We start from the raw sequence: 26,107 nt of genomic DNA on the forward strand, positions 1-26,107 counted from the left end.
TTTTTTTTGCGGTATGCGGGCCTCTCACTGTTGTGGCCTCTCCCGTTGCGGAGCACAGGCTCCAGACGCGCAGGCTCAGTGGCCATGGCTCACGGGCCCAGCCGCTCCGCGGCATGTGGCATCTTCCCAGACTGGGGCACAAACCCGTGTCCCCTGCATCGGCAGGCGGACCTTCTACCACTGCGCCACCAGGGAAGCCCTGCAAAAGCTTTTTAGTTTGATGTAGTCCAATTTGTTTATTTTTGCTTTTGTTGCCCTTGCCTGAGGAGACATATCCAAAAATATACTGCTAAGATCAATGTCAAAGCATGTTCTGCCTATTTTCTTCTAGTTTTATGGCTTATGATTAAGTCTTTAATCCATTTTGAGTTTGTTTTTGTATATAGCGTAAGAAAATGGTCTAGTTTCATTCCTTTACATGTAGCTGTCCAGTTTCCCTAATACCATTTATTGAAGAGGCTGTCTTTTCCCCATTGTATATTCTTGCCTCCTTTGTCATAGATGAACTGACCACACAAGTGTGGCCAGGGTGTGAAGAAAAGGGAACCCTCCTGCACTGTTGGTGGGAATGTAAACTGATGCAGCCACTATGGAAAACAGTATGGAGAGTCCTCAAAAAATTAAAACTAGAATTACCATAAGATGCAGCAATTCCACTTGGGGGTGTTTACCCAAAGAAAACAAAAACACTAATTGAAAGAGATATATGCACCCTTATGTTCATTGCAGCACTATTTATAATAGCCAACATATGGAAGCAACCCAAGTGCCCATCAATATATGAATGGATAAAGAAGATATAGTATGTGTATACACACACACACACACACACACAATGGAATATTAAACCGCCATAAAAAAGAATGAAATCTTGCCATTTGCAACAACATGGATGGATCTAGATGGTATCATGCTAAGTGAAGTAAGTCAGGCAGAGAAAGACAAATACCATATGATTTAACTTACATGTGGAAAACAAACAAATGAAGCAAAACAGAAACAGACTCATAGATACAGAGAACAAACTGGTAGTTGAGGAGGCAGGGAGCTGTGAAAAGATGAATAAGACTGAGATACAAACTTCCATTTACAAAACAAATAAGTTACAGGAACATAATACACAGCATAAGGAATACAGTCAATAATACCATAGTAATTTTGTATGGTGACAGATGGTTACTAGACTTATCATGATGATCATTTAGTAATGTATTTAAACGTCGAATCACTATGTTGTATACCTGAAACTAACATAGTATTACATGTTAACTATCCCTCAGTAAAACAGATAGATAGATAAAGGTGATCTTACCAAAAAGAACACTGTTAATACCGATTAATGCTCAAAAAAGGAGGTTCTTTTAACGTTGTAAGGCACTTTTATTTGCATATGATTCCCCTATTAACCTAAACTTTTACTCAACAAAATTGTTTCCAGCCTATCAAACACAGACAATACTTCTAACTGTGAGATACAGAGGCTCTGGAGATGGGCCAGTGATTCCCAGAACCTGGAGAAATACAACAGAATAAGTAAGCCCTGAAAGACGGCTTTGCAAGCAGCTACTGAGGATTCTGGTCAATACCATCCAACTTTTGGGGAGAAAAGGAACACACAGACCTGTAAACCTCAGTGCAACTACAAGTGAACTGAAGGTCACTGGCAAGGACATGAATCCACTTCTAGATCAGCTGACTCCCGAAGGACCAAATGTCACCCACTGGTCTTTGTTTGAACAGACCATGTTATAAATCAGAAAGATGGTAGTTAAGGAAGTTCAGTCAGAAGAAGCCTGAGGCAGGATGCCCTAAAAGACTGTCTTCTGTTGGAAGGCAGCTCACTCACTTGGTGGCCGCGTCCCAAGACCTTGAACAAGTTAATCAAGGAGAGAATTGCGCTTCTCCCCTCTCACAGTGGTTGTGAGGATCACACGCTTGGATGCAAAGCTTAGAAACTGTTAGTTCTCAACTTTGTTTTTATTAACAATGACAGTCTGCTATTTATTATAATCCTCCTTCATGTATAACAACTTCATTTTTCAAAAGCAAGGTTTACTTTTAGAGTTATACATTTCTCCACCCCTCCCCCCAAAAAACATTCTCAACACTTTTTAAAAAAATTTTTATTGGAGTAGAGTTGATTTACAATGTTGTGTTAGTTTCATGTGTACAGCAAAGTGAACCATTTATACATATATCCACTCTTTTTTTTTTTACATTCTTTTCCCATTGGGCTATTACAGAGAATTGAGTAGAGTTCCCTGTGCTATACAGCAGGTTCTTATTAGTTATCTATTTTAGATATAGTTCAACACTTCTTTTTTTTTTAAGCATTTTATTTTTTAAATTTTATTTATTTTTTAAACATTTTTATTGGAGTATAATTGCTTTACAATGGCGTGGTAGTTTCTGCTTTATAACAAAGTGAATCAGCTATACATATACATATATCCCCATATCTCTTCCTTCTTGCGTCTCCTTCCCTCCTACCCTCCCTATCCCACCCCTCTAGGTGGTCACAAAGCACCAAGCTGATCTCCCTGTGCTATGCGGCTGCTTCCCACTGCCTATCAGTTTTACACTTGGTCAACACTTCTTTTTTAAAAAAAGAAACTTCTGGAAAGAACAGCAGAGCTACTATGCAAAGAGAGAAGAGAGTTTAGAAGTTGATGAATCCGTGTCTGGCTAACTCATAAACAAGCAGACTGGCTGTCTGTTGAGCTGATTTACCTCTCATATTATTATACGACCCTGGTAAGTAAAATTACTTGTATTTCATAAGCTGCTTTCATTTTTTAGCATATTTTTATTCCATACTCAAAGCACCAAACTCAACTACTACTTTCAAATATTTGTATACATTAGATCAGTATTTAAGTTCAAGCAAAGATAATTCATGAATCTGGTCACTATTCTTCAATTAATATTAGGTGACATGGTACTCAGGCACAATATATTTGTTAAATGCCACATCCGCAAAAATTACACTTCTGCTCAATGTTCTGTAACAACCTAAATGCAAAAAGGATTTGAAAAAGAATAGATACATGTATACGTATAACTGATTCACTTTGCTGTACACCTGAAACTAACACACCATTGTTAATCAACTATACTCCAATATAAAATAAAAAGTTTTAAAAAATTACATTTCTAAAGCAAGTCAGCCAACACCTGCTCCGAGCACCTGTCCTCCAACCCCGGTGCCACTGTCCCTCCCATCTGGGGGTGCCCACAGCTGAAGGGGCCAGTGCACTTCCCAAAGAGACCCAGGTGCCCAAGGGGGCCGGGAAGGTTGACCCTGTTGAGGGGCCCTGTACGTGGCATCCCTGACCCCATGTCCTTCAAGACTACACCTAAGATGAGGTACCCACACAGCGACACATTTCACAAAGCTGGGCCCAGGAAGTCACTGCATGCATCCCCAGAAGGGTCCCCTCACCCGTCACCACCTGCCGAGGCCTCCAGGCTGCACCTGGCTTGGTCCAAAGGCTGGATGGGCCCCTCCAGGCTCAGCCCGCTGGTTCCCAAACAGGAGCCAAGCATGAACGAAAGAAAAAGCGTTGCCTAAGGATCTGATTGACTTATTCTTCCTAGGAGCTCCTCTACCAGACTGAAAACATAAACAGAAATGAGACTTTTCCCCCACCGCTTTAAAGAATATTTCACTCTTACAACTATAATTTTCCAGGTAACATTTAATGAGAATCCCCCAAAATGCCTGGAAGTGCACTTAATGTTAAGGATGGGGTGCATAAGGATATGCAACAACTTAAACGCAGAATCACTCTATCTGAGTGCCTGCACGCCGTCCCCTTGGCCACAGCTGCTGACGGTACCATGCAAGTTCCAGCTCAGCTGACAGCCGGGACTCCCCCCCTTCAAGCAAGCACTGAGGGTCTTTTTGCCCCGGGGCCTTCTCAGAAGTCACGGGAGCCTGCTGGCCTGCCTGGAAAGCCAACAGGGGTGGGAACCAGTAGCTAAAGGCCCCATCTCCATCCTCTGGACAGACAACCCCGGAGGGCATTCTGCACCCTTTAATAAGTGGGCTGGTCAGAAGTACCGCAGATGCACCTCTGTCTCTGTATAACTGTTAAGAATCTGCTGAGCCCCATGTCCTAACCCTTTGGAGCGGCTCTTGGCCTCCATCTTGTTATGCCTCAAAAGGAGGAATTCTTACCAGATCCAACAAGAACAGTGGTTTTCAGCATTAGCTGCATGTTGGCATCTCCTGGGGAGCTTTGAGAAGCTCTGATGCTCAGATCACCCCCCCAGAAACATCACACTGACCTGTCTCAGGTGGGGCAGGCTGCCTAGGGCTCACCCTATACCAGGACCCAGGAGTTCCAACCTAACCAGGAATACAGTCAGCAGAGCCCCGCAGGGAGGGCCAGAAGATGCAGGGACTCTCAAGGGGACCAGTCTTGAGAGGTTTAAGATAAATCCTCTCTTAACAGACTAGCGGCTGCCAGAAACGTGGGGTGGGGGATGGGCAGAGTGGGTAAAAGGGGTCAAAAGGTACACATTTTCGGGGCTTCCCTGGTGGCGCGGTGGTTGGGAGTCCGCCTGCCGATGCAGGGGACGCGGGTTCGTGCCCCGGTCCGGGAGGATCCCACATGCCGCGGAGCGGCTGGGCCCATGTGAGCCATGGCCGCTGAGCCTGCGCGTCCGGAGCCTGTGCTCCGCAACGGGAGAGGCCACACCGGTGAGAGGCCCGCGTACCGCCGAAAAAAAAAAAAAAAAAAAGGTACACGTTTTCAGTAATAAAATAAATAAGTCCTGGGATGTAACATACAGCATGGTGACTATAGTTAATAATACTGTACTGCATAGTTGAAAGTTGCTAAGAGCACACATCTTAAGAGTTCTTATCACAAGAAAAAAGAAATTTGTAACTATATATGGAACAGATGTTAACTGGACTTGTGATCATTTCACAATATATACAAATACTGAATCACTATGTTGTACATCTGAAACTAATATACTGTTATGTGACAATTATATCTCAATTTTTTTAAAAAGATAAATCCTCTCTTTACCAGAATGTATGAGAGACGGCAGGTCCCTGAGAGTGGGAGGCAGATAAATGAACTACATACCAACAGACAGTCCTTGCTTTTATATAACTAGAATCACACTACATGTATTCTTTGGAGGTGTGCTAGCTTCATACAATAACAGAGCTGCTATGTTTTTCACACAAGTTCATAGATCGCTACCGCGTTCAATTTTTAAAACGAACCAGCCAGTTGTCATAACACCTTTGATGAAAACCCACCTCTTGCCCTGATCTGAAACGCTATCTTTATCACAAACCAAACTTCTCATAGACAATCGGTCTCCCTTTCAGGCCTCTCATCTCCTTGGTGATAGGTTTCTTGCTCAGCCAGCACCATCTGTTTTTATTAACTATAACGCTGTAATACATTTTATACCTAGGAAGGCCAGTACACTCAGTGAGATTTTTTTAAATTACATTTATCTCTTTAATTCCACTGGAATTTTTTTAAGATATAGTAAAAAGGCTGTAAAATGATTAATTTTTCCATAATTGCCAACCAGTTACCCAATTACTGCTTATTGTAAAATCCTTCCTCTGCCATTAATGTGTAATGCCTACTTTATAATATGTCATATTCTTACACAGTATCAAATATTCAATTCTGAACTGCCTTCCCTTATTTGGTGGAAGATCCCTGCCCTTTGGGAACTCATATTCTAGCGGAGGAAATAAACGATAATTTTTTTAGGTAACCAAAAGTTACAGTTATAATATTTTAGAAGGTGATAAATCTTTTAAAAAGAGCAAGAAGTGGGGCGGGTAGGAGGCCCTGGAAGTACAGAGCAGGCTGGGGGCAGGGGCAGGCTGCGGTACGATGCTGGGTGATCAGCGTCGGGGCCAGGAGAGTGGGCGCTGGGGAGAGGAAGGACAAGAGCAGACTGCAACAAGATAGAGGACGCGGAGCTAACTTCACGGGCGTGTGATCACAGCAGGCACACGGGGCCTCGTGCTCAGAGGACCTGCACTTGGCCCACTGCTCTGCCACTGCCATCGTGAAATTCTTAATAATTTTATCTTCGACTCTTGTGTTTTGCAGCAGAGTCCAGTGGGACAAGGGAGCATGCGCGTGAGCAGAGCAGATGTGCACACGACGTGTGTCTGCCGCCCCATCCACACACAGCATCCTGGAGCACACGGTGTCAGGTGAGCACGTCAGGTCCAGGACTGAGGAAGCAGGGTGCTGACAGCCCGGAGAAGCCACGATTCCTACTGAACCAGAACTTGCTTTGAATGCAGAAAGCAGGCGATAGTGTTTAGGGTGAAGGTCTGACGTGGCCACTCTGCTCTCACCCTTGTCCAGAGAGGGCTCACTTCCGCCCTGGTCTCTTTCAGGGCCTTGGGGACACATGTGAGTAGGTACCCATTACACTGGCACTTCCCGGCCTACAGACCCGCAGTAGCAGCCTGAGGTCCCAGACGGCATCACTTCAAAGGCCGAACACTCTGCATCCCTAGAAAGGATGCAGGAAAAACCCTCAGGATTACTATCCACACCGGAATCCTCATGTGATGACTGAAACAAGTGATGTCCACCCTGCTGTGGACAGCATTTTAGCAAATGCTGACACAGAACTTCAAACAGCACGGAAAATGAATCCCCGAGAGTCCCAAATGAGCTTCCTGGCTGTGGTTACCGTTGCTGCCACTGTCTTTCGGGATGTGAGCCTTTTTCTCCTTTTTCTACCCACAATCCAGGTATCAGAACTTAAAAAGTGAAAGCCACATTCCCACCAAACACAACTTCAGCCAGGAACAGGAGTCCAAAGCAGTTTAAATGTTAGGAAACCTCCGTGGTTCCCTTTACTCCACTATTAATAGACAGGCCAGGAGGAATGTTATTTAGCATTAAAAGCAAAACCCAGGCAACACCCACTGAAAGAACACAGAGATTTCACTTCTAGGTACTGAGACCATGTCTCTCTCCTAAACTTGTAGGAGCTGGTGTTTGAGTGGATCATGCTTTTCCACTCCTGGTGGGAAGACACAGCCGGCCACACGCTTGCTTCCGGCCGAGGCTGCAAGCAGTCGAGGACTCTGCAGTCCAGGGTGGCCCGCAGAGCTCTCCCTGGAGGTGTGGGCGGGGATCAGGAGACAGCGCGTTTCCATTTCCACAGGTGACAAAGGAGACGCTTCAACAAAACTCAAGAGGCTGCCTGTCACGGCCGTGTCCCTCTAAGCCCTGAATTTATGGGCTTATTTATCTTCGGAGAATTCTGTTTCCTGTGGCTTGTGAAGCCAGCTGGGCTCTGACCTGATTCCCTCCCTCTCCTTCCCTTGATTTGCCAAACGTCACGCGTGAGCACAGAGCTGATTTATCACAGGTCTATGCTGGGGCCTGAAGCAGGCTCGGAATGAACTCCTGAAGGCACTTTTCACGTCACCTGACACCAGAGCCAAGGAAAGGACCCAGCTGAGAGGTGAGTCTCCCCAGGGGCCAAGCAAGTCTTTCAGGTCCATTATCCTTAACCTTCGGTGATTCCTCCTCCTGTCTTGTTTCATTAAATTCTATTAAGAGACACATGAAGACAGACTAAAAGGAAAGTTGGCTGCACCTATGTGGTAGTTTATTCCCAGTTCACTTCTGGGTGGTAGGCCCACATTTTCTGCTTTTTAAGTCTGACTGGTTTTCCCAAAATACCTCTCTCTTAATAAAGCTACACACTTTTTTTTTTTCGGCCGCACTGCACGGCATGTGGGATCTTAGTTCCCCAACCAGGGATGGAACCTGCACCCCCTGCATTGGAAGCTCGGAGTCTTAACCACTGGACCGCCAGCGAAGTCCCTAAAGCTACACGCTTTTGAGGCAATTTCATCATTAACAATAATTCTCACTCAGTGAGACAGTAACGTTGAGCAAGTGTCAGTAAAACTCCCACTTACTGACTGGGATGACAACTTTACCAACTTAAAGATTCTAGACCCAACATTTACATTGGCTAAAGGTGAGTGTTGTTATATTACTCTCCATACGTTCAGCATGTTTGAAATATTTCAAATTTTAAAAATAATAATAAAAGTCTGTTGCCTCGAAAATCTACATCCACAAAAGAAATGTAAACAAGGATGATTTTTGCATCACTGTTAGTAACAGCAAAAAACTGCCAACAACCCCTAAGTCCATCAAAAGGAGAACAGCTAATCAAAGGCAGTGTATTCACACGACAGAATCCTGTCTTGCAGTTAAAATGAATGAACTAGCTATAGATGTAACAACACAAACAACATTGCTGGTGGGAAAAGCAGCCTGTTTCAGGACAGTGAATGTAGAACAATACCAACAATACCATGGAGGTCAAGGGCATGTGCACACACATGCATGCACACACACATGTGCATGTATCTACACACATCCATCCAGAATGTAATCCTAAGGAAACCCAAATTGAGAGACGCTTTCAAAATAACTGACCTGTACTCATCCAAAGAGTCAAGGTTATGAAAGTCAAGGAGAGACCAAGGAACTAACGTAGAATGAAGGAAACTAAAGACGTATGACTATTGAATGCGACATGATTCTGAACAACTGCAAAAGACCAGCTATTGGGATAACCGCTAAAACATGAATGGGGTCTGAGGACTGGATGGTATTAAAATGCCAATGATAGTTTTTCTGATTTTTTTTTTTCGGCCACACCACGCAGCTCATGGGGGTCTCAGTTCCCCAACCAGGGATCAAACCCGTGCCCCCTGCAATGGAAGTGTGGAGTCTTAACCACTGGACCGCCAGGAAATTCCCTAGTTTTTCTGATTTTAATGGATGTTTGGGGGTTCTATAAGAGAATGTCTTTGCTTGCAAGAAATATAGACTAACATGTTCAGGGGTGATGGGGTATCAGGTCAGCAACTAACTCTCATGTGGCTCAGGGAAAGTCACTGATACTGTTTTTCCAACTTGCCTACAACTAAAACCTTATGACATTCACTTTACACCATATATAAAAATTAAGTGAATATAAACATGAAAGGCTACATTATAAATCTCTTAAAAGAAAATATAGGAGGAAACCTTCATGACATTGGATTTGGCAACAATTCCCTGGATATGACACCAACAGCACTGTCCACAAAAGAAAAAATAGATAAATTGAACTTCATCAAAATGTAAAACTTTTGTGCATCAAAGGATACTATTAAGAGTGAAAAGGCAACTCACAGAATGGGAGAAAATATTTTCAAATCATATACCTGATAAAGAGTTAATATCTAGAATAGATTTTTAAAAAACCTCCTACAACTCAACAAAAAAACAGCCCAATTCAAAAACAGGCAAAGCACTTGAGTAGATATTTCCCCAAACAAGACACATAAATAGTTATTAAGCACATGAAAAGATGCTCAACATCCCTGGGCATTAGGAAAATGCGAATCAAAACCACAATGAGATATCACCTCATACCCATTAGGGTGACTATTATTTAAAAAAACAAACAAACAAAAAAAAACAGGAAATATATATAAATAACAAGTGTTAGGGAGGATGTGGAGGAATTGGAACCTTTGGGCACTGTTGGTGGGAATATTAAATGGTGCAGCCACTGTGGAAAATGATAGGGCAAATCCTCAAAAAATTGAGCAAAGAATTATGAATATGATCCAGCAATCCCATTTCTAAGTATATACCAAGAAAAAATTGAAAGCAGGGTCTCAAACAGGTATTTGTACACCCATGTTCATAGCAGCACTACTCACAATAGCCAAAAGTGGAAATAACCCCAATGTCCATCAACAGACAAATGAATAAACAAAATGTGGTCTATACATACAATGCAATATTATTCGGCCTTAAAAAGGAATGAAATTATGATACGTGCAACAACATAGATGAACTCTGAATACATTATGCTAAGTGAAATAAGCCAGGCACAAAGACAAATATTGTACAATTCTACTTATGTTGGGTCTCTAGTAGTCAAATTCAGAGACAGAAAGTAGAATACCGGTTACCAGGGGCCGGGGGCAGGAGAGAATGGGGAGTTAGTGCTTAATCGGTAGAGGATAGTTTAGGAAGATGAAAAAGTCCTGGAGATGGATGGTGGTGATGACTGCAAACCAATGTTAACGTTCTTAATGGCAATGAACTGTACAACCAAAAATGGTAAAATGATTAAAATGGTAAGTTTTATGTATATTTTACTACAGTTTTTTAAAAAAACATATGACATACACACACCAACAGATACCATGTATTTTCTATGACTATGTGTAAAATGTGCATAAACGTATTTTTATTAAGTCTAGAAGAAAACATATGGAGCTTATTAATGGTGTTACCTCTGGGAATGAAAGATTATAGTCAAAAGCAACGTTAATGTATCTTAAGCTTCTGGGTAAACTTCTAATTTTTTTAAAAATATTGATTTTATATATTATATACAACAAAAAACGATAATAAAGATGTTATTTTATGGGCTCATGAGAAAAACAGAAGACAGGAAAAGAACTGTTTCCAAAAAAATATCTTTCTACCCGGGAACACTATAAAAACCTACTAATAAAAACAATAACATGTCTGGGCTCCCCTGGTGGCTCAGTGGTTAAGAATCTGCCTGCTAATGCAGGGGACACGGGTTCGAGCCCTGGTCCAGGAAGATCCCGCATGCCATGAAGCAACTAAGCCCGTGCGCTGCAACTACTGAGCCTGCACGCCATAACTACTGAAGCCCGCGTGCCACAGCTACTGAACAAGAGAAGCCACCGCAATGAGAAGCCCGTGCACCACAATGAAGAGTAGCCCCAGCTCGCCACAACTAGAGAAAGCCTGCGCACAGCAACGAAGACCCAACGCAGCCAAAAATAAAAAATAAATAAAAATTTTTTTAAATAATAATGATAACATTTCTAACCTGGTACTTTCCAGTCAATACACTGCTGGCATGAAATATTTTAATGACAATAAGAGACTATTCCCTGTAGAAAATGAAGGGGGCAAAGGGACAACATGAAATGAAAAAAAAAAAAAGGAATCCACAGGGCATAAGGCCAGATGAAGTCTGGACTTTGAAATGAAATCTTATAGAAACTGTCCTTATCCCCCAAGGTTTCATGAGCCAGCAACGATACCGACAGTAAACAGCGGCCATTGCCCTCCGAGCCGTCAAAGCGCCTTGGCTCCCTGACAGACCCTGGCTCGGCCCCACCATGGGCACCGCGACCCCACGGGGCAGGAAGGGTGGAAATGCAAACAAGGCCACAAATTAGCTCTTCCTGTCCCACAGAAACGGAAGCTGCAGGCTGCACTTTCACAGTTAAAAATGGAAAAAGAAACTGACTTCACATTCTATGGAAAGTCCTCAAAGGAATACATTTTGTGAAGAATCTTCCTGGAAGAGCTATTCTTCTGTGTTTCATATTGACAAAAGTAACGAAGCCTGGGGAACGAGGCAAGCAAAAGCAGCTGCTGTGAGATTCTGGATCTGCCGCCAGCCTCCTCCAGCCCTGGAGCTGCTGCGCCCTCCTGACAATTACTCCCCATAATTCCTAAGAGCGGTGAACACCGGGGGACACACTCTTCCAAAAATAAACCCTTTCTTCTCCCTGACAAGCTCTGAACGCTTAGAAACTACCCTGACAATATAAGCTAAAATGGTATATATAAATCAAATTCAATATAAATGTTGATTCTTGGGCTTTTCACAATTTCTTCTTATAATTAAAGTTTTTTGCATTAAGGGGAAAGCTGGGCCATAGTGAAGCATCACGCTGACCTGAAGACAGGGAACTGAATCCCTAAAATCTGCTCTTTTTGAACCGCATCAAAAAGAGGTTCTGGTTTAGCATCCAGCCTGTGCCCAGGGTCACTCAGAACCAGGGCAAGTGTCACACCCCTTGATGTCGAAATGTCTGATCTTAACCTAGAAACTCAAAGAAGCTCGGAATCCCCTCACCGTCCTGCACGGAAGGCAGGAATAGGGTCCTTCCTGTAGTGACCAGTGGGGGCTGGACTTTGCAGAGCGTCCTGACGCTCACACCACGGGATAAAAGATTTCCAACACGAGTCTTTTCTAGGGAAGCTCCGCTGGGGGTGGCAGAGCACCAGGGGGGCCGAGACCCTCCAGGGGCGTCCAGATCCTGTCCACAGCTCTTGGCCACCTGCTGCAGGACCTCCTAAGTGCCCCCCGCCACCTCTGCCCTGGCCAGCTCTACAATCCAGTCTCAGCCAGCTCTGTGAACACACACACACACACACACACACACACACACACACACACACACACACACGTAACCCTCTAGTAACCCTCCAGCTCGCTGCCAGTAAAACCCACACTACTCACCCTGGCCATGAGGCTGGGGTCATGGCTCTGCCTTGTGTCCACTCTCTCCCTGCACCCCCGACCTCCCCCTACCACTCCCCGGGGCTCTGCACCCGCCAGCCCCTCCGTCCAGCACACTCCTTCCCATCTCCACATGGCGGACCCCCAGCTCAGCATCCCCACCCCCAGCTCCTGTGCCTGAGGTGGACCCTCCCAGCAGCCCTCTCTACAGTTCTCCCAGCTTTGATTTCTTTATAATATTACAGTTTTAAATTATACTTGCTTGTGTATGTTTCGCACTAGAATGCTAGCACCATGAGGGCACAACTTTGCCCAGCGCTGTTCGCGATGCAAGGCCAGCAGCAGCGCGCACCCTGTGAGTACCTGCTGGGTGGACAGATGAGTGGGTGGTAGGTAGGGGACTGGACAGATGGATGGACACAAGGGTGGAAGGATAGATGGAGAAATGAACAAACTAACAAAGGAGAAACATGGCTGGTATTCAGTCCGTGGACCACACACCACGCAGTGAGGGCTCAAAGGCAGGAAGGCCTTGCCTGGATGGCACTGAGGGGAGCACCTTGGATGAAGCACTGTCTGAAACAGACCTTAAATATGGGGAAGACAGCGACAGGTAAAGAGAGAGGGAATTCATTTCAGGGGGATGAACAGAAACACAATGTTCAAGAAACAGTAAATAACCTGCAGGAAACGAGTCCTACAGCTCAATGCAAAAAGCCTTTACCATAAACCCAACAGGTAATGCACCATAAAAGATGAACGTTTAACAATGTCCCACGTGTGTTTAAACAAAAGTGATCAGTCAACTGCCCATGAAGCCTCGACATCATGTATTTCACTAAACTGCAATTCTCCAAGCAAAGACTGAGGTGCTGATCATCCCGGGGTTTTATTCTAGTCCAATCAATAAGCCGACCAGTGAGTAAGGCATTCCATGTCTGGTACCCAAAAAACCAAGAGAACTATAAATTGCTTTTCAACTAAAAACTCTAAGAGGCTAGAGCACTACAATCTCGCCCACACTTCGGGTTCATCTCTCTTAAGAAACAAGTTATTCCACCAGCTCAGGCCTCAGTGCCGCTCAGCAGAGCGCCTGCCATACGTCACTAACGTGCTGAGCTGCTGTCGCTCTATCGGCTTTTCCTGACACATCTGTAATTGCGTCGAGAAGGCCCCTTGCCCTGGGAATATTTCCATCACCGCTGGGGGCGTGGGGGATGGGTACTGAGGGGCGGTGATGAATGACAAGGGCCTCATATGTGACCTCAATAATCAAGCCCAGCCAGCCTGCTTCCTGGCAGCTGCAGTAACACAGGTTGTAAAGTATTTTTAGACATTTCAGCTGGGGATGGAGCGTGGTCCAGAAGAGACCAACGCCTGGAGCAGATTAAAATGGCAACGTCCGACTGTCCAGTTGCCTCCGGCCCAGCAGTTCTACATCAGTGTCCTTGGAGGGCACAGGAAGAACTGGTTAAAAACACAGACCTGCTACTCTTCTGCCTTCCACGTCCAGACACGCCAGGAACTCTGATTCAGAAAACCTGGGGGTGGAGGGCGGGGTGGGGTGGTGTCCAAGACTCCTCCCTTTAATACAAACCCTCGGCACTTACAATTGGTGGTCCTGAGTGACTCTGGCGGAGAGAGAACAGTAATCCCTGAACCCAATTGCTCCCAGCCACCCCCCCGCCAAGCATTTTCACTTCCTTGGGGCCTCCGGAGGGTCTGATGAAAGCCCTGGAACCTCCCAGCAAAAGCACTGGCGCGCACAGGCACAAAGAAAAGCTGGGTGAGCCCAGGGTGGTTCATGAACCCCTAAAAGCCCACGTGACCCAATTCACACCCCACCCTCCCATCTTGACTTTATCTTAAAGAGCAATCAGGTTAAAAAAAAGATAAACCCTTGGTCAGTCAGGCTGACAAATGTTGGCAAAACACCTCTGGGTAGTTAAGGGTTTTATTTATTGAGCAGTCCTTTTTAAAAAATTATAGGAAGAGCTTCACTTTTTATTTCCTTCATTTCCAGATCATTCTTCTCTCTCTGTTAGTAACACAGATGTTTGAACAAGGCTTTCTACAAAATACCGCTGACTGGCCGAACATTTTTCTACAATTACCCGAGACTGTGAAGCTCCTAATAACTTAGCTAAAAAGCTAAGAATTCCCAATTATAATCCTGAGTCTGGATGATTACATTACTGCTGTGCTCAATGTATAATCCCTGGCAGGGTAAACTTTACCTCCCTCCCTTGGGAATAAAGAAAGATGCTAGTTAATCTTCAGTAGGCCAACTCAGTAAGGTAAGGAGTTTTGTCTTTCTAGCACATCCCCAAATGAGATTAGAAGATTAAAATAACTAAGGATCTGCCCAAAACGCATACACAGGAACAAACAAAACCCGTAAGCCTTAAATGTACTGACCCATTAGTGCCCTGAGTTATTTAAAGCAAAACAGATGTTTTTCTCTAGTTGGAGATTAAGAAATGTTGCATGTGTCACAGGTGGAAGGGGAGAAGATTGCAGTTCTTAATTTACCAGCCGTATTCCAATAGCAGCAAACAAACTCTTTTCAGTTTCCACAATTTCAGTGACCCATTATGGACTGATGAAGCAAAGATGGAAGTTCTGTCGACTGATCAATTCATCAGTGGGTCTCCAGGCAGAGCCAGTCATGCATCTCTTGGAAAGACCTCTTTTTAACTCTATGGTATATACTGAGTTAGGACAACCATCTATATGAAAACAAATTAAAATGCTAAAACAAAAGCAAGCCCTTGCAGCTCCCCAACTCGGAAGAAGCCAGCCTGGGTGGAAACTTCTATGAGGCTCCCAACCCTTCCAACCAGCCAGACACACACGCCCCGGGCAGGGTGCCCATGCACCGATGGCACTCAGCAGGGGCCCTGGCTGCTGGAGCAGAGAAGCCCCCCAGCCTCCAAACCTGACCCTTGGCCAGATGGTTATGCAGGAAAGTGGATGTTCACGCTGAAAGGATGAGAAAACCAGCAGTGATGCCCGCAGCCCCAGTGGTCTGGCAGGTGCCAGCCCTGCCCCATCGGGAAGGCTTCCGTACAAGGTGAGGTCCCAGGACTCAAGGTCACCAGCACACCCACGGTGACACGGTGACAAAGATGAACACGAGCAGCAACAAAAACTCTGTGATGAAGCTCTTGCTAAGTTCCCGCTTTTGTCTTAGTAACACTTCAGTATAAACAAGGCAGGGCCCTCAGTCAACATTTGTCCAATAAATCAATGTGACACAATGAACCAGCGACTGGAGTGAAGGACAGGATCCAGTGCCACTGTGGCAACCAGACCCAGAAGCTTGCTCTGTGGCCTGGCTCAGGCCACGCAAAACCTCACACTGACACCAACAGAGACCGGGGAGTTCGCACCAGAGTTCAAGCCTAAAACAGGACGAAAAAGGGAATACGTACATTTAAATAAACGTTCCTCCGTGAAGAAATGCAAACATATGGGCATCAGTATAACTCTTCCGTATATTCAGAACACTTCTCGGTAGACCGTCCCTCATACTGAGCTGTGCGGTAACTCAGACCCACCTTTGTGCACCTGCAGGGGGGCTGCCACCTGTGTCCTGGCCCGTCCTCCGCTTCACCTTCTGGACTCTGCAGCACATGTTACTGAAAAGTACGGGTAAATGAGGCTGACCAGCGCTCCCTCCGCACCCCCTCTCTAGCCCACACATTTCCTCCTGACCCTACAGATGACCCTACAGAAGCCACCAGTGTCTCAATCTCGATGTCCCAAGGTTTCAGGGCAAAGGGATGGGTGCTTGCTGATAAGACGAGTGCAGAGAAAGTTACAGGCGAAGTGAGGGTGATAATCAGGAAAGCATGAAATGAAAATCTCTGGCACCATTCTTCACTGGTCAACTTATCCCAGAGATCTGTCAATAAACTCATGAGCCAATTCAAGGATGTGTATTTGAAAGTGCATTTTTTCAGCTCCTTCCAGCCTTTCAATTTAGTGAGGTTTACAAGCCCGCTAAATCAGTGAAAATATAAACACTTAATGGCAACACGGTGAACTAGGTGGGCCCTGAGCCCCAGGAAAGAGCCCTCCAATTACTGAAATGCCCTCCTGGGGGGGTGGGGGGGAAGCCCCCACCTGCTCTCACCACGTGCAATCCCAACCATGTGAGACTCAGGAAAACACCCCCGGCCAAGGGAAAGCAATTAAGATGAAAACAAGAGCAACAGTAAGTTTCTCCCCACAGGCCCGGCTGGCAAGGGTGTTGAAATTTCCCTGTATCTAGACACCCACAGAAGAACTCACGCACTAGCCAACCTCCTCTAGGTTACAATCAGGATGTTCCTACCAGAACCATGTTCTTCCACAAAAGTGCAGTGGGGAAGACAGCCTCTGCCTTCTGTCTGGTGGCTCTGCGACTGCTTCCACCCCGTTTTTCGAGGGATGTCCCTCAGAGCGAGCAGTACCCCTCTTCTTCCACTTCCTCTCCGTCGGGAACATCAGGGGACCCACACTGCAGCCCCTACTGCACTGGGTGCGGTGCCCATGCAGCCATGGGAAACGTGCAGGGGCTGCCACTTCCGGACACGAGCAGAGAGCTGGTTAAGGCGGGCACACAACGAGTTGCCTTTACAAGCCCAGTCTTCACCAGCAGTAGCTGCATGACCCATAGAGCTCTGGGACTCTTAAAAAAGGAATTTAGCCCTATTTCAAGGGCAAGTTTGGAAACAACAACTGAGAATGCCTCCTCCCCCCACCTCACATCCTTAAAGGTCAGCAAAACCACCAGTCCCCTGGGAGTCCAGGCCAGCTCTGTGCCGAAGGCAGTGCCAGAAGGACATTCACAGACACACAGCTCACGGGTCCAGGACGCACGACTCCAGAACAAAGTGCACCCCAGGCTCAGCCCCAGGCAGTGAAAAAGACTCAGAGCAACGGGACTAGTGGCTGACGGGGGATCACTGGGGTTGAGGGGTCAGAGGATACCCTCCGAGGAGGAGACAAACGCTGAGACCAGAGTCCAGAGGCAGGGGAAGTGGGGGTCTTGAGGGGACTGGTGCAGAGCAGGCCGCGAGCCACAGCAGCCAGGCACATGGCTCAGGTTGGAACCCAGATGTCTCTGGAAGGCACTGAGGGGTTTAAGGCAGAGCATGAAGTGGTGTCCTTGTGATATGTCCCAAGTTGTCGGACACTGTCCTTTACCCCCGTCACTGTCAAGAACCTTCCTGGTTTATGCTGCCCTGAATCTGTCCCCGGAGCAGGGACCGGGTCACGGCACTTCCTCCCCACCCCAACACACTGCCACACACTAGAAAGACACCTGATGCCTAAATACACACACACACACACACACACACACATACACACACACAAGGACCTACTGTAGAGCAGGGAGCTATATTCAATATCCTATAATGAACCGTAATGGAAAAGAACATGACAAAGAATAGATATACGTATAAGTGAATCACTCTTCTGTATGGCAGAAACTAACACAACATTGCAAATCAACTACACTTCAATTAGGAAAAAAAAAGCACACACACACATTGTTCATTTGTTCAGGTTTAAAGAACCTGTATTTTAAAACACAACACAAAAGTGAACAAAACAGCTATAAGCCCGAAGAGGAAGCCTGTTCTTACTGAAAGGGGGAAGGCAGACAGGCCACCCCAGAGCTCCCTGTGCCTGCCTATCAGTACCTCCTGACAGCTCGGGGACAGAGATCTGGGCAGTTTATAGGGTCTGAGGCTTCTGGAGTCCATTAACTAGAACAAGTAATTGAAATTGACTCAGGACAATTCCTGCATTTGAAGAGAAAGCTCCTAAAAGATTCAGAACTAACGAAACTAACTTTCTTATTGTCACAAGTTAGCATGGCCTGTTAATAAATTTTAAAAATGTTGTCTTTTTCTTTATGGTAAAGAAGAAAAGAGGGGGTGCTTGCTCAAGAAGGTTGAAGAGCCTAAAGATTTCATGTATTATTCTATCACTTCTAGAAAAATATTTAGAATGTAAAAAACCTGACTAAATTTTCTCTCCAAATACAGCTGAAGCAGAATAATAAATCAAAACAACAAAACAGTGATCAAATAAAAGCAGAAGGAGAACAGCCAGGGGCAAGAGGAAACCTGGAGAGGCCGGTATCCTGCGAAACCAGGTCAAGATGAACCTGTCAAATGCACAACCTCAGTGTAACCACAGGGAAGGAAACCGAGGAACATTCTACAGAAGCAGCAGACCAAAGCCATGAGGAAGGGGGAAGGCCGTAAACACCATGAAGGATCCCAGATTGTCCTGAAACAGATGAAGGACACTAGAGAAAACTAGTGAAACTTAAGTAAGGTTGTAGCGTCGCCAACAGTATTGTATCAATATTAACGTTGACATTTTGATGAGTAGACTGTGATCACATAAAACAGGAAATTTGGGGGATGCCGGGTAAAGGGCGTATGGAAACCCACTCTTTTCAACTTGCCTGTAAGTCTCAAGTTACATCAAAATAAAAAGTTTAATTTTTCACGTGGACTTTTCACTTGTGATTTTCTTTCATGTTATCAGTAATTCCAGGAACCTCAATTATCACCTTTCAAGCCCAGCACCACTGCGCCAGATGTGTTCCTGCTTCTCTATAAATCCAAAGAATCAGTAACATAAAAGAAAAGGTCTGTTCCCCTGGGAAATGATGACTTTGAACAGGTCACAGAGCTTTACGTTTACATAATGCTCCCCACCACCCCTGCATCCTTCCACTTCGGTGTCCCAGAAGGCGGGGGTCGGGGGAGAACAGGGCTGCCCGCCCCCAGCTCTCACTCCTGCCCTCCTGCCTCTCAAAGGCCACAGAGCAGCTGCATTAATTAAAGCCTTCAGAAGTGCTAAGCACCTATGAGAAGCACACAGCTCACAAGGACTAGCACAGATTTCCTTTCTCTAGTTTAATTAAATTTTTTCTGAAAGCTTACAGAGTTGGCAGCAAATCCAGGTCAGACGTTGCTTTAGAAAAATAAGGATTTACAAAGACCCTCAGGTGGCACATTTACCCACACCTGGGATAAACCCACTCCACGCAACCATTCCACACTCGGGAACCGGGTCCGGCCGAGGGGAGCCGTGCCACTCCTCTGCTGCCACCCAGCGGCCTGTGGACGCCCAGGCACCTCGCCCAGGACCGGCCTGGAGGAGGACGGACTGGGCTCTGGAATGGAGTCAGGTGGAGGCAAGGCGAGCACGGAGATGCGGGGCGACAGGTGCGTTCTCGGGAAGGGATGTAGCGAATAAACTCTAGGTTACTACGATGAGGCGTTCTCTCCACCTCAGACTCAGAAGTGCTCCAGGAACTAAGTCAAGGCCAAAAGATGTTACCGGCTCCCAGGAGACAGACCCAACCCTTGACTCTGGGCTTACCTGCTTTGGGTCGGAGGTAGCAGCACCAGGAGCCGGAGATTCCAGTTCAATGGTCACAGGCCCATCGTTCTGAATGTGAACTTGCATGTAGGCACCGAACTTGCCGTCTGTAAGAGCAATTCCAACGGTCACAAGAGTTGGAGACCTCAGATTAAAGCTAACCTCGATCAGTGTAATCAGAAACCCGGGAGCAGGACCGCCCAACTCCCCCCTCTGCGCCCCTGAGTAAGGAAAACACAAAACCACACGGCAGAGGGCCTCCGCATGCCCTGCAGACCTGGCAAGAGGGCAGGGTCAGGGAAAACGTGGGTTAACAGGCCTGTGAGACACTGAGAAGGTCAAGTGTACAACCACTGTGGAGGTCAAGTTCACGCTAAACAAACCCTACAAGCCTGGAATTCCACTTTGGGGCGTCTGCTCTAGAATCTCTTATCCAAAAGGAGACAGCCAAGGGTGTTCACTCTGGCACTGTTTATAAGAGAGAAAGTGGACGCAGTGTGACTGTCCTGGAGGGGAACCAATGCAGAATCTCTGCCTGAATTCTCCCACAGAATACCATTCGGCGGCCACACCTGTCAACGCAGCAAATCTCAAACCCACAACGTGATCTTTAAACAGTGGCAAGGACACAACAGTGCAACACCATTTAGATGGTATGTTCAAACACCAGAACAAATTCCATCACTTGTGGAGAGAGATGCATGAAGAAACACGGCAGGAAGACGAACGGCAAAGGCAGGGCAGTAGCGACCTCCACATGGGCGGGGGGGCAGGGCAGTTGAGAGACGCGTGAAGCACGAGGCTGCCTGGCCAGTGAGCCGCCGGTGTCTGTTCTCTGCATGTTTCCTAACGAACGTTTTTAAACAAAGAGCTTAGGAGCTTAGGAGGCTCCCCCAGAACAACCTCATACACGGCCCTGTGAGCGGCCGGCGGGCTCCTCTGTGTAAGACGCGGAGGGGGGTCCCTCACCGTGAGGCCAAAAGGCAGGTCAACCTACAGAAGGTCCCACAGGCCAGAGTACCGAGGGGACACCTCGGTCCTCGCAGGACAGGACTGCCCAGAGCTGGGGGCCACTCGGCTCCCCTGGGCCCACGTCCCGCCTCACCCCAGCGAGGCTGCAGAGCCATCCTGCTTCCCGGGGTGCATCCTCAAAGTGGCCACGGACCACCCCAGAAATGAGCGCCTCTCCATGTCCTACTCCGAACCTTCTAACCCAAACCCACGCCAACTGTGTCCGATCAATCAAACGGTATCTGATCAACCCCCGAATGCTGAACGACGTTCTTCACAAACGACGTTTGTAAAGAAAGCCCAGCACACGCTCTGAGAGCTGGTGCCGCGCAATCATCCGAACGTTGCATCCATCTACCCGAGAACTTCTGATGTGCACTGGGTCCAAACGCAGCTGATGACACACGCGGACACCTGCTCGAGTGACTGCACACCGTTCCTGATCAACCCAACAGGGAGAAGGTGCTGGGTCCACAGAGTAAAGACAGTGTGAGCCCTTCTGCTCCCTCCCACCATGAAGGTGCAGAGAGAGGGCAAGATCCATGCCCCGCTGAAGATTAACTCACAGCAATGAAGCGCCAGGCTCACTGCTGGAGACCAGAAGACCCTGCTCAGCTCAGGGGCGCAGACAGCCCGGCACTCATGGCCCAGGGTCTCACAGGCGACAGATGGGTGCAGGGTGGTGATGATGCAGCACCGTTCAACCCTGAGGAATCCCGACCCTAGAGGTCAGAGTCCTCCCCTTAGGGGATGGGGAGGGAACCAGAGGGGCTCCCTGGAGGAGGCTCCACCAGGTTCAGGATGTGAAGGGCAACAGGACTTGGACCCAGCCCCCAACCAGCTCCAAGGCCTCGGCATCCCACCTGCACCACAGGGAGACCAATGAGAAGCCCTGGGTCATGGTGAAAGTTCAAGGAGACCGAGCACAGAAGCGCTCAGGGCCGCGGCCGGCACGTGCCTGTGCAGAATCAGGGTCTGCTCTCAGCATCACACTCGGGGACCACGCCTGCATGCCGGCCCTGGGGGTCACCATGCACTGCAGCAAGGACGGGCTCCCAGGACCTGGAGGAGGGAAACCTGTTTCATTCTGGTGCTCCCCACGCTCCCCTGGGCAGGGAGCCCTCGCTTCATGGGGTGGACGACCTCTGGGGGACAGGCTCACCTCCGGGGAGAGAGCCGACCTCTGGGGAGAGAGGCCGACCCCTGGGAGACAGGCCGACCCCTGGGGAGACAGGCCGACCCCTGGGGAGACAGGCTGGCCTCCGGGGAGATGGCTGACCCCTGGGCAGACAGACAGGCCGACCACCGGAGGACAGGCCGAGGAGAAGAGCAGCCCAGGACAGGCCTGGACCAGGAGCCCCTCCAGCTCCCTCCTCAGAGCAGCTCAGCTCCGGGGCTCTGGATACCAGACCCGCTGCAGCAGCAAGGGACTCCCACCAGCCTGACTCTGCCCCTGCGCTGGCACTCGCTCCGATGACCCTTGACCTCAGAGGGACTCAGCAGAACAGGCACAGACAGTAGCCCTGGAAACCGAGAGAAGACGAGCTGTGTGCCCTTTTTAGAGGCAAGATGAATCTAGTTCCCACTGGGCAGCCATCGTGCTCAGATAACGGTGACTTCCTGTGACCTCCCATCAGATTAAAGTGGCCGCTCAAATCTACAGAGCTTTTGTGTTATGCATGTCAGAAGAGCTAAAAAGACATCAGCTGGGATGAAATCGTGTGTTTAATTGCAGGCTAAAATTACGGCTACAATTAGGAGCAAATTTCAGCTCCTGCACTCCTCAGGGAAGCTGAAGGCAGACTCAGGAGGAAAGAAATTATTCCCGACCTTGAATTTCTGTTGTCAGGATATACGGCATATGCTCCACCGTGTTTATCATCCCAAGTAGCAAGAAATTTATTTTCTTTTCCTGTTTTTCTTCAGTTAAGAACAGAACTATTATCTGAATTTCCATCTGTACGGACAACAAATCCGAAGACACGTTTTGAGAGATCTTCAAATGGTAACATTCTTTTCCAGTCCACATCAAAGAGGAAAGCCCCCAAGAAAAATTACATCGGCCAGGGAAAATAAAAACATTTTTTTAAATAATCTTAAAAGACAGAAACATGTCTATAAAACTACATCTAGGCTCCAGTGATGACATAATCAAGTCACTCTTAAATATAAGTCCCACATGTTTCCAGCAGGAAAACTCACCACTGCGGCCAACCGTGCCAGCCCCAAACCAGAGCGCCCCATTTAGCTGCAAAGGCTGACTGCCTGCCACCACCCAACGAGAAGCCCTGCCCTGCCTCTCTGTGCCCCAGTGCAGGCCAGTCACCACAAGGAGGGTGCACGTGAGTTAGTACAGGCAGGGCAGGGCACCAGGCCCAGAGCCCAGCAGTCAGCATGCAGGAAACCTGGTCACTATTACTGCTATCACTCCTACCACTGTCCCTGTGGTATACGGGCAAAGGGGCCGGGGTGGGGGGTAGTCTATGAACAAAAGGTCGGGGGTGGGGGGGAATAGCAGAAAACAAAACTTAAGAAGATGCTTTTGAAGAAAACTGGGGAGAGCAGAAGGCCCTGCACACAAGTATTTTCTGCTCTCCAGGGCCGGCCCTGCGCAGCTAGGACCCAGCTGGGGCTCGGCCCACCTCTGCAGACGGTCCTGGACACCCGCACCAGACACTGAGCCTCAGGCCCGCCCATCTAAGCTCCCCGCCAAAGGCGGCTCCCTCTGCCGTCAGGATGCATCCTCACCACCCAGTCTTCCTCTCTGTTCTCCTTTCAACCTGTTCTGAGCCTGGGCACGCAGGGGAGAGGGGTTACTGATGGGGACCCCAACATCGAGTGACAGGCTGGGGACCAAGAAATCAAGCAAACGTGTGGAATCGGGGGCTCAAAATAAGGAGGTGGTGAGGCTAGGGCCATGGGGCTGGAGGAGTTTGGTCCCCGTAGGAGTGTGGCCCTGGGGGACGCATGGCGCTAGGGCAGCTCTGTTCGTTCTACAGAGTCCGATTGCTTCCTGGCCCCTGGCTCCCCAGTGAGCTCAGCCCAGCCCAGCGGGGCACCACCACTGGGGTAAGGATCTAGCTCGAGGGGGCCTGGAGAGCAGAGACCAGGGCTCAAGGAACGGCGTCTCCTAAGTACCTGGCTGGGGAAATACTCAGTTGTCAGAAACACGGTGCATTCCAGGCCCTTTGGATTTCTCAGAGCATGAGGGCCAGGCCCAGATGGGCATGTCAGAACCACCATCTGACTCCATGCCACGTTCAGGGTCACAGAGGCCGCAGAACAGCAACCTTGACCGGAATCTTGCGGCTTCTCCCTGGGCCCAAGTCCCTCCCAACTGCCGGTCTCTGCTTGGCTCTGCGGTGGTTCAGGCCTTGGAGGGAGACACCCGCTCTAGGCAGCAGGCATCCGGGGACCGGGACTCCACAGTAAGAGACACTGGAGGACAGGTCCTGTGGCCCAGGATGGAAAGTGCCTCCTCGCAGGAGAGTGAGGGCACCTGTCCCCAAAGGGGCGTCCCCAATTCCAAACCGCAGACCTAAGAACAGGGGCAGCTTCTGTGGAAACGGACATTAAGATGGTAAATGCCTAGGACCAAAATTAACCCCTCACTGGGAGGTTAAATTCTCATCCTAGCTGAAGCTCTGAAGTCGCCCATCCTGCACGACAGCTCAAGACAAGGTCATCCCTGACCACCAGCTTTGCTCAGACTTCCCCGGGCTCTGCCAGTGTCCTCGGCGTCCTGCTGCCTGGGATACCCGTGTCCAAGGCTGCCCAGTCTCCTGAGGTGCGAGAGAACAATGCAGTGTCTGAGGCCCTGAAGGGCCCAAGTGGACCTGTGTGTGACAGAGCCAGGCCAGGGCTCTGAAAGAACCTATTCCACCAGGCAGACTCCCCTCCACCGAGAGCAGCTGAGTGAGAAACCAGGGAGGGCAGCTTCTGAGCTCATCCGGCAACGGGGTCTGATTTCAGACTTTAACTCCTTTAGACTTGAATATGACACAGAACTTAAACTTGACCTGTAACTTTTCCCTGGGGCTGTGATAATGGGCGACAGTTTATAGTTAAGCTCAGGGCCTCTCCATGTCGTCGGCTTTTTATTTTGAGTTTCTCATGTATTTATTATTGGGATATATTAATACCGTCACTTCACCTCACTGCAGAACCTCTCGTGGGCTGGGCCGGGCCAAGGCTGGACACGGTTTAGGACACAGACTAGGGAAGAAGCCTTTCACCTTGGAAGCAGAGCGGCCCTGGAGGGGCTTCACAGCAAGGTTCTGACCCGATTCAGGGCCTCTGGGGACAAAAGACACACAGCAGGAGCAGCCTCAGTGTTTAAAGATGGATTCAAAGGACTGAGCCTGTAAACTCTGACCCTCGTCCAGAGGGAGCCTCTGCTCCGGACCACCTGCCATCAGCTCCCGCCACCTCCTGGGCTAGAGCCCCAGGGCTCAAGTGGCCGGCAAGCCCCCCACCCCCATGGACACATATACATGTAACTGTTCTTGTATCTGTTGTTGAGAAGACAGAGGGAATCCCAAAATGTTTCCCAAACCTGAAAGCTTGTTCTAACCTGAGGATCAGCATCCGTGGGTAAGTGACTCACTTGGGCTGCTGTCGAGGCGGAAGACCCACTAGGGAGCTGTCGCGACAATTTGGGTGGGAGGAGAGGCGGCAGCCGGGCCGGGCCGGGGGCCGCAGATGCCTTCTGTGTGCATGTCAAAGGTCAGGCCTGCGGGAGCTGCTGATGGGGGAAAGAGGAGCCAAGCAAAAGTGAAGTTTTGGGCCTTAAATGCGCCTGTTAGGAAAGAAGACTGAAAATACGGAACCAGGAAAAGAAGCCAAATAAACCACATACACAAATGGTACGCAAAATTTCGAAAGTGGAGATTAAGGGAAAATAATAAAATATCAAACAAAAAAATATAACCATACTTAATAAATTAAGAGCTAGTTTTCTGAAAACATATTAAAAACTCTGATAGAGAGCAAAGGGGGAAAATACATCTAACAAACCACAATGAGAAAAGGGTATGATTCTAGATGCAGAGACCATTCTAAATCACCCCCCAAAACAATCTGTACGCTTCCTCCTGATGCATTTGAAACTCCAGATGGATAGGAGACACAGGCAAACTGCCTACAGGGGCTCAAGGGTCCTGGGAATCCTGACCAGGGCCGTGACCAAGGAAGGCCACCCAAAGGGCTGGTCCGACAAGATCTATTAAAACAGATACTTCCGGGGCTTCCCTGGTGGCGCAGTGGTTGAGAGTCCGCCTGCCGATGCAGGGGACACGGGTTCGTGCCCCGGTCCGGGAAGATCCCACATGCCGCGGAGTGGCTGGGCCCATAAGCCATGGCTGCT

General features: G+C 48.1%; 1 protein-coding gene across 1 annotated transcript in view; it reads right to left on the reverse strand.

Moving 5' to 3' along the window:
* Positions 1–26,107, reverse strand: part of DTD1 (D-aminoacyl-tRNA deacylase 1) — a 133,265-nt gene that overhangs the window by 57,596 nt on the left and 49,562 nt on the right. The window contains exon 6 of the mRNA XM_007461780.1: positions 19,732–19,838. Coding sequence (XP_007461842.1) covers positions 19,732–19,838 — 107 coding nt within the window. The remainder of the gene's footprint in view (positions 1–19,731; positions 19,839–26,107) is intronic.

The sequence above is a fragment of the Lipotes vexillifer genome, unplaced genomic scaffold (assembly GCF_000442215.2).
Source record: "Lipotes vexillifer unplaced genomic scaffold, Lipotes_vexillifer_v1.1 scaffold285, whole genome shotgun sequence".
NCBI classification, from domain to species: domain Eukaryota; kingdom Metazoa; phylum Chordata; class Mammalia; order Artiodactyla; family Lipotidae; genus Lipotes; species Lipotes vexillifer.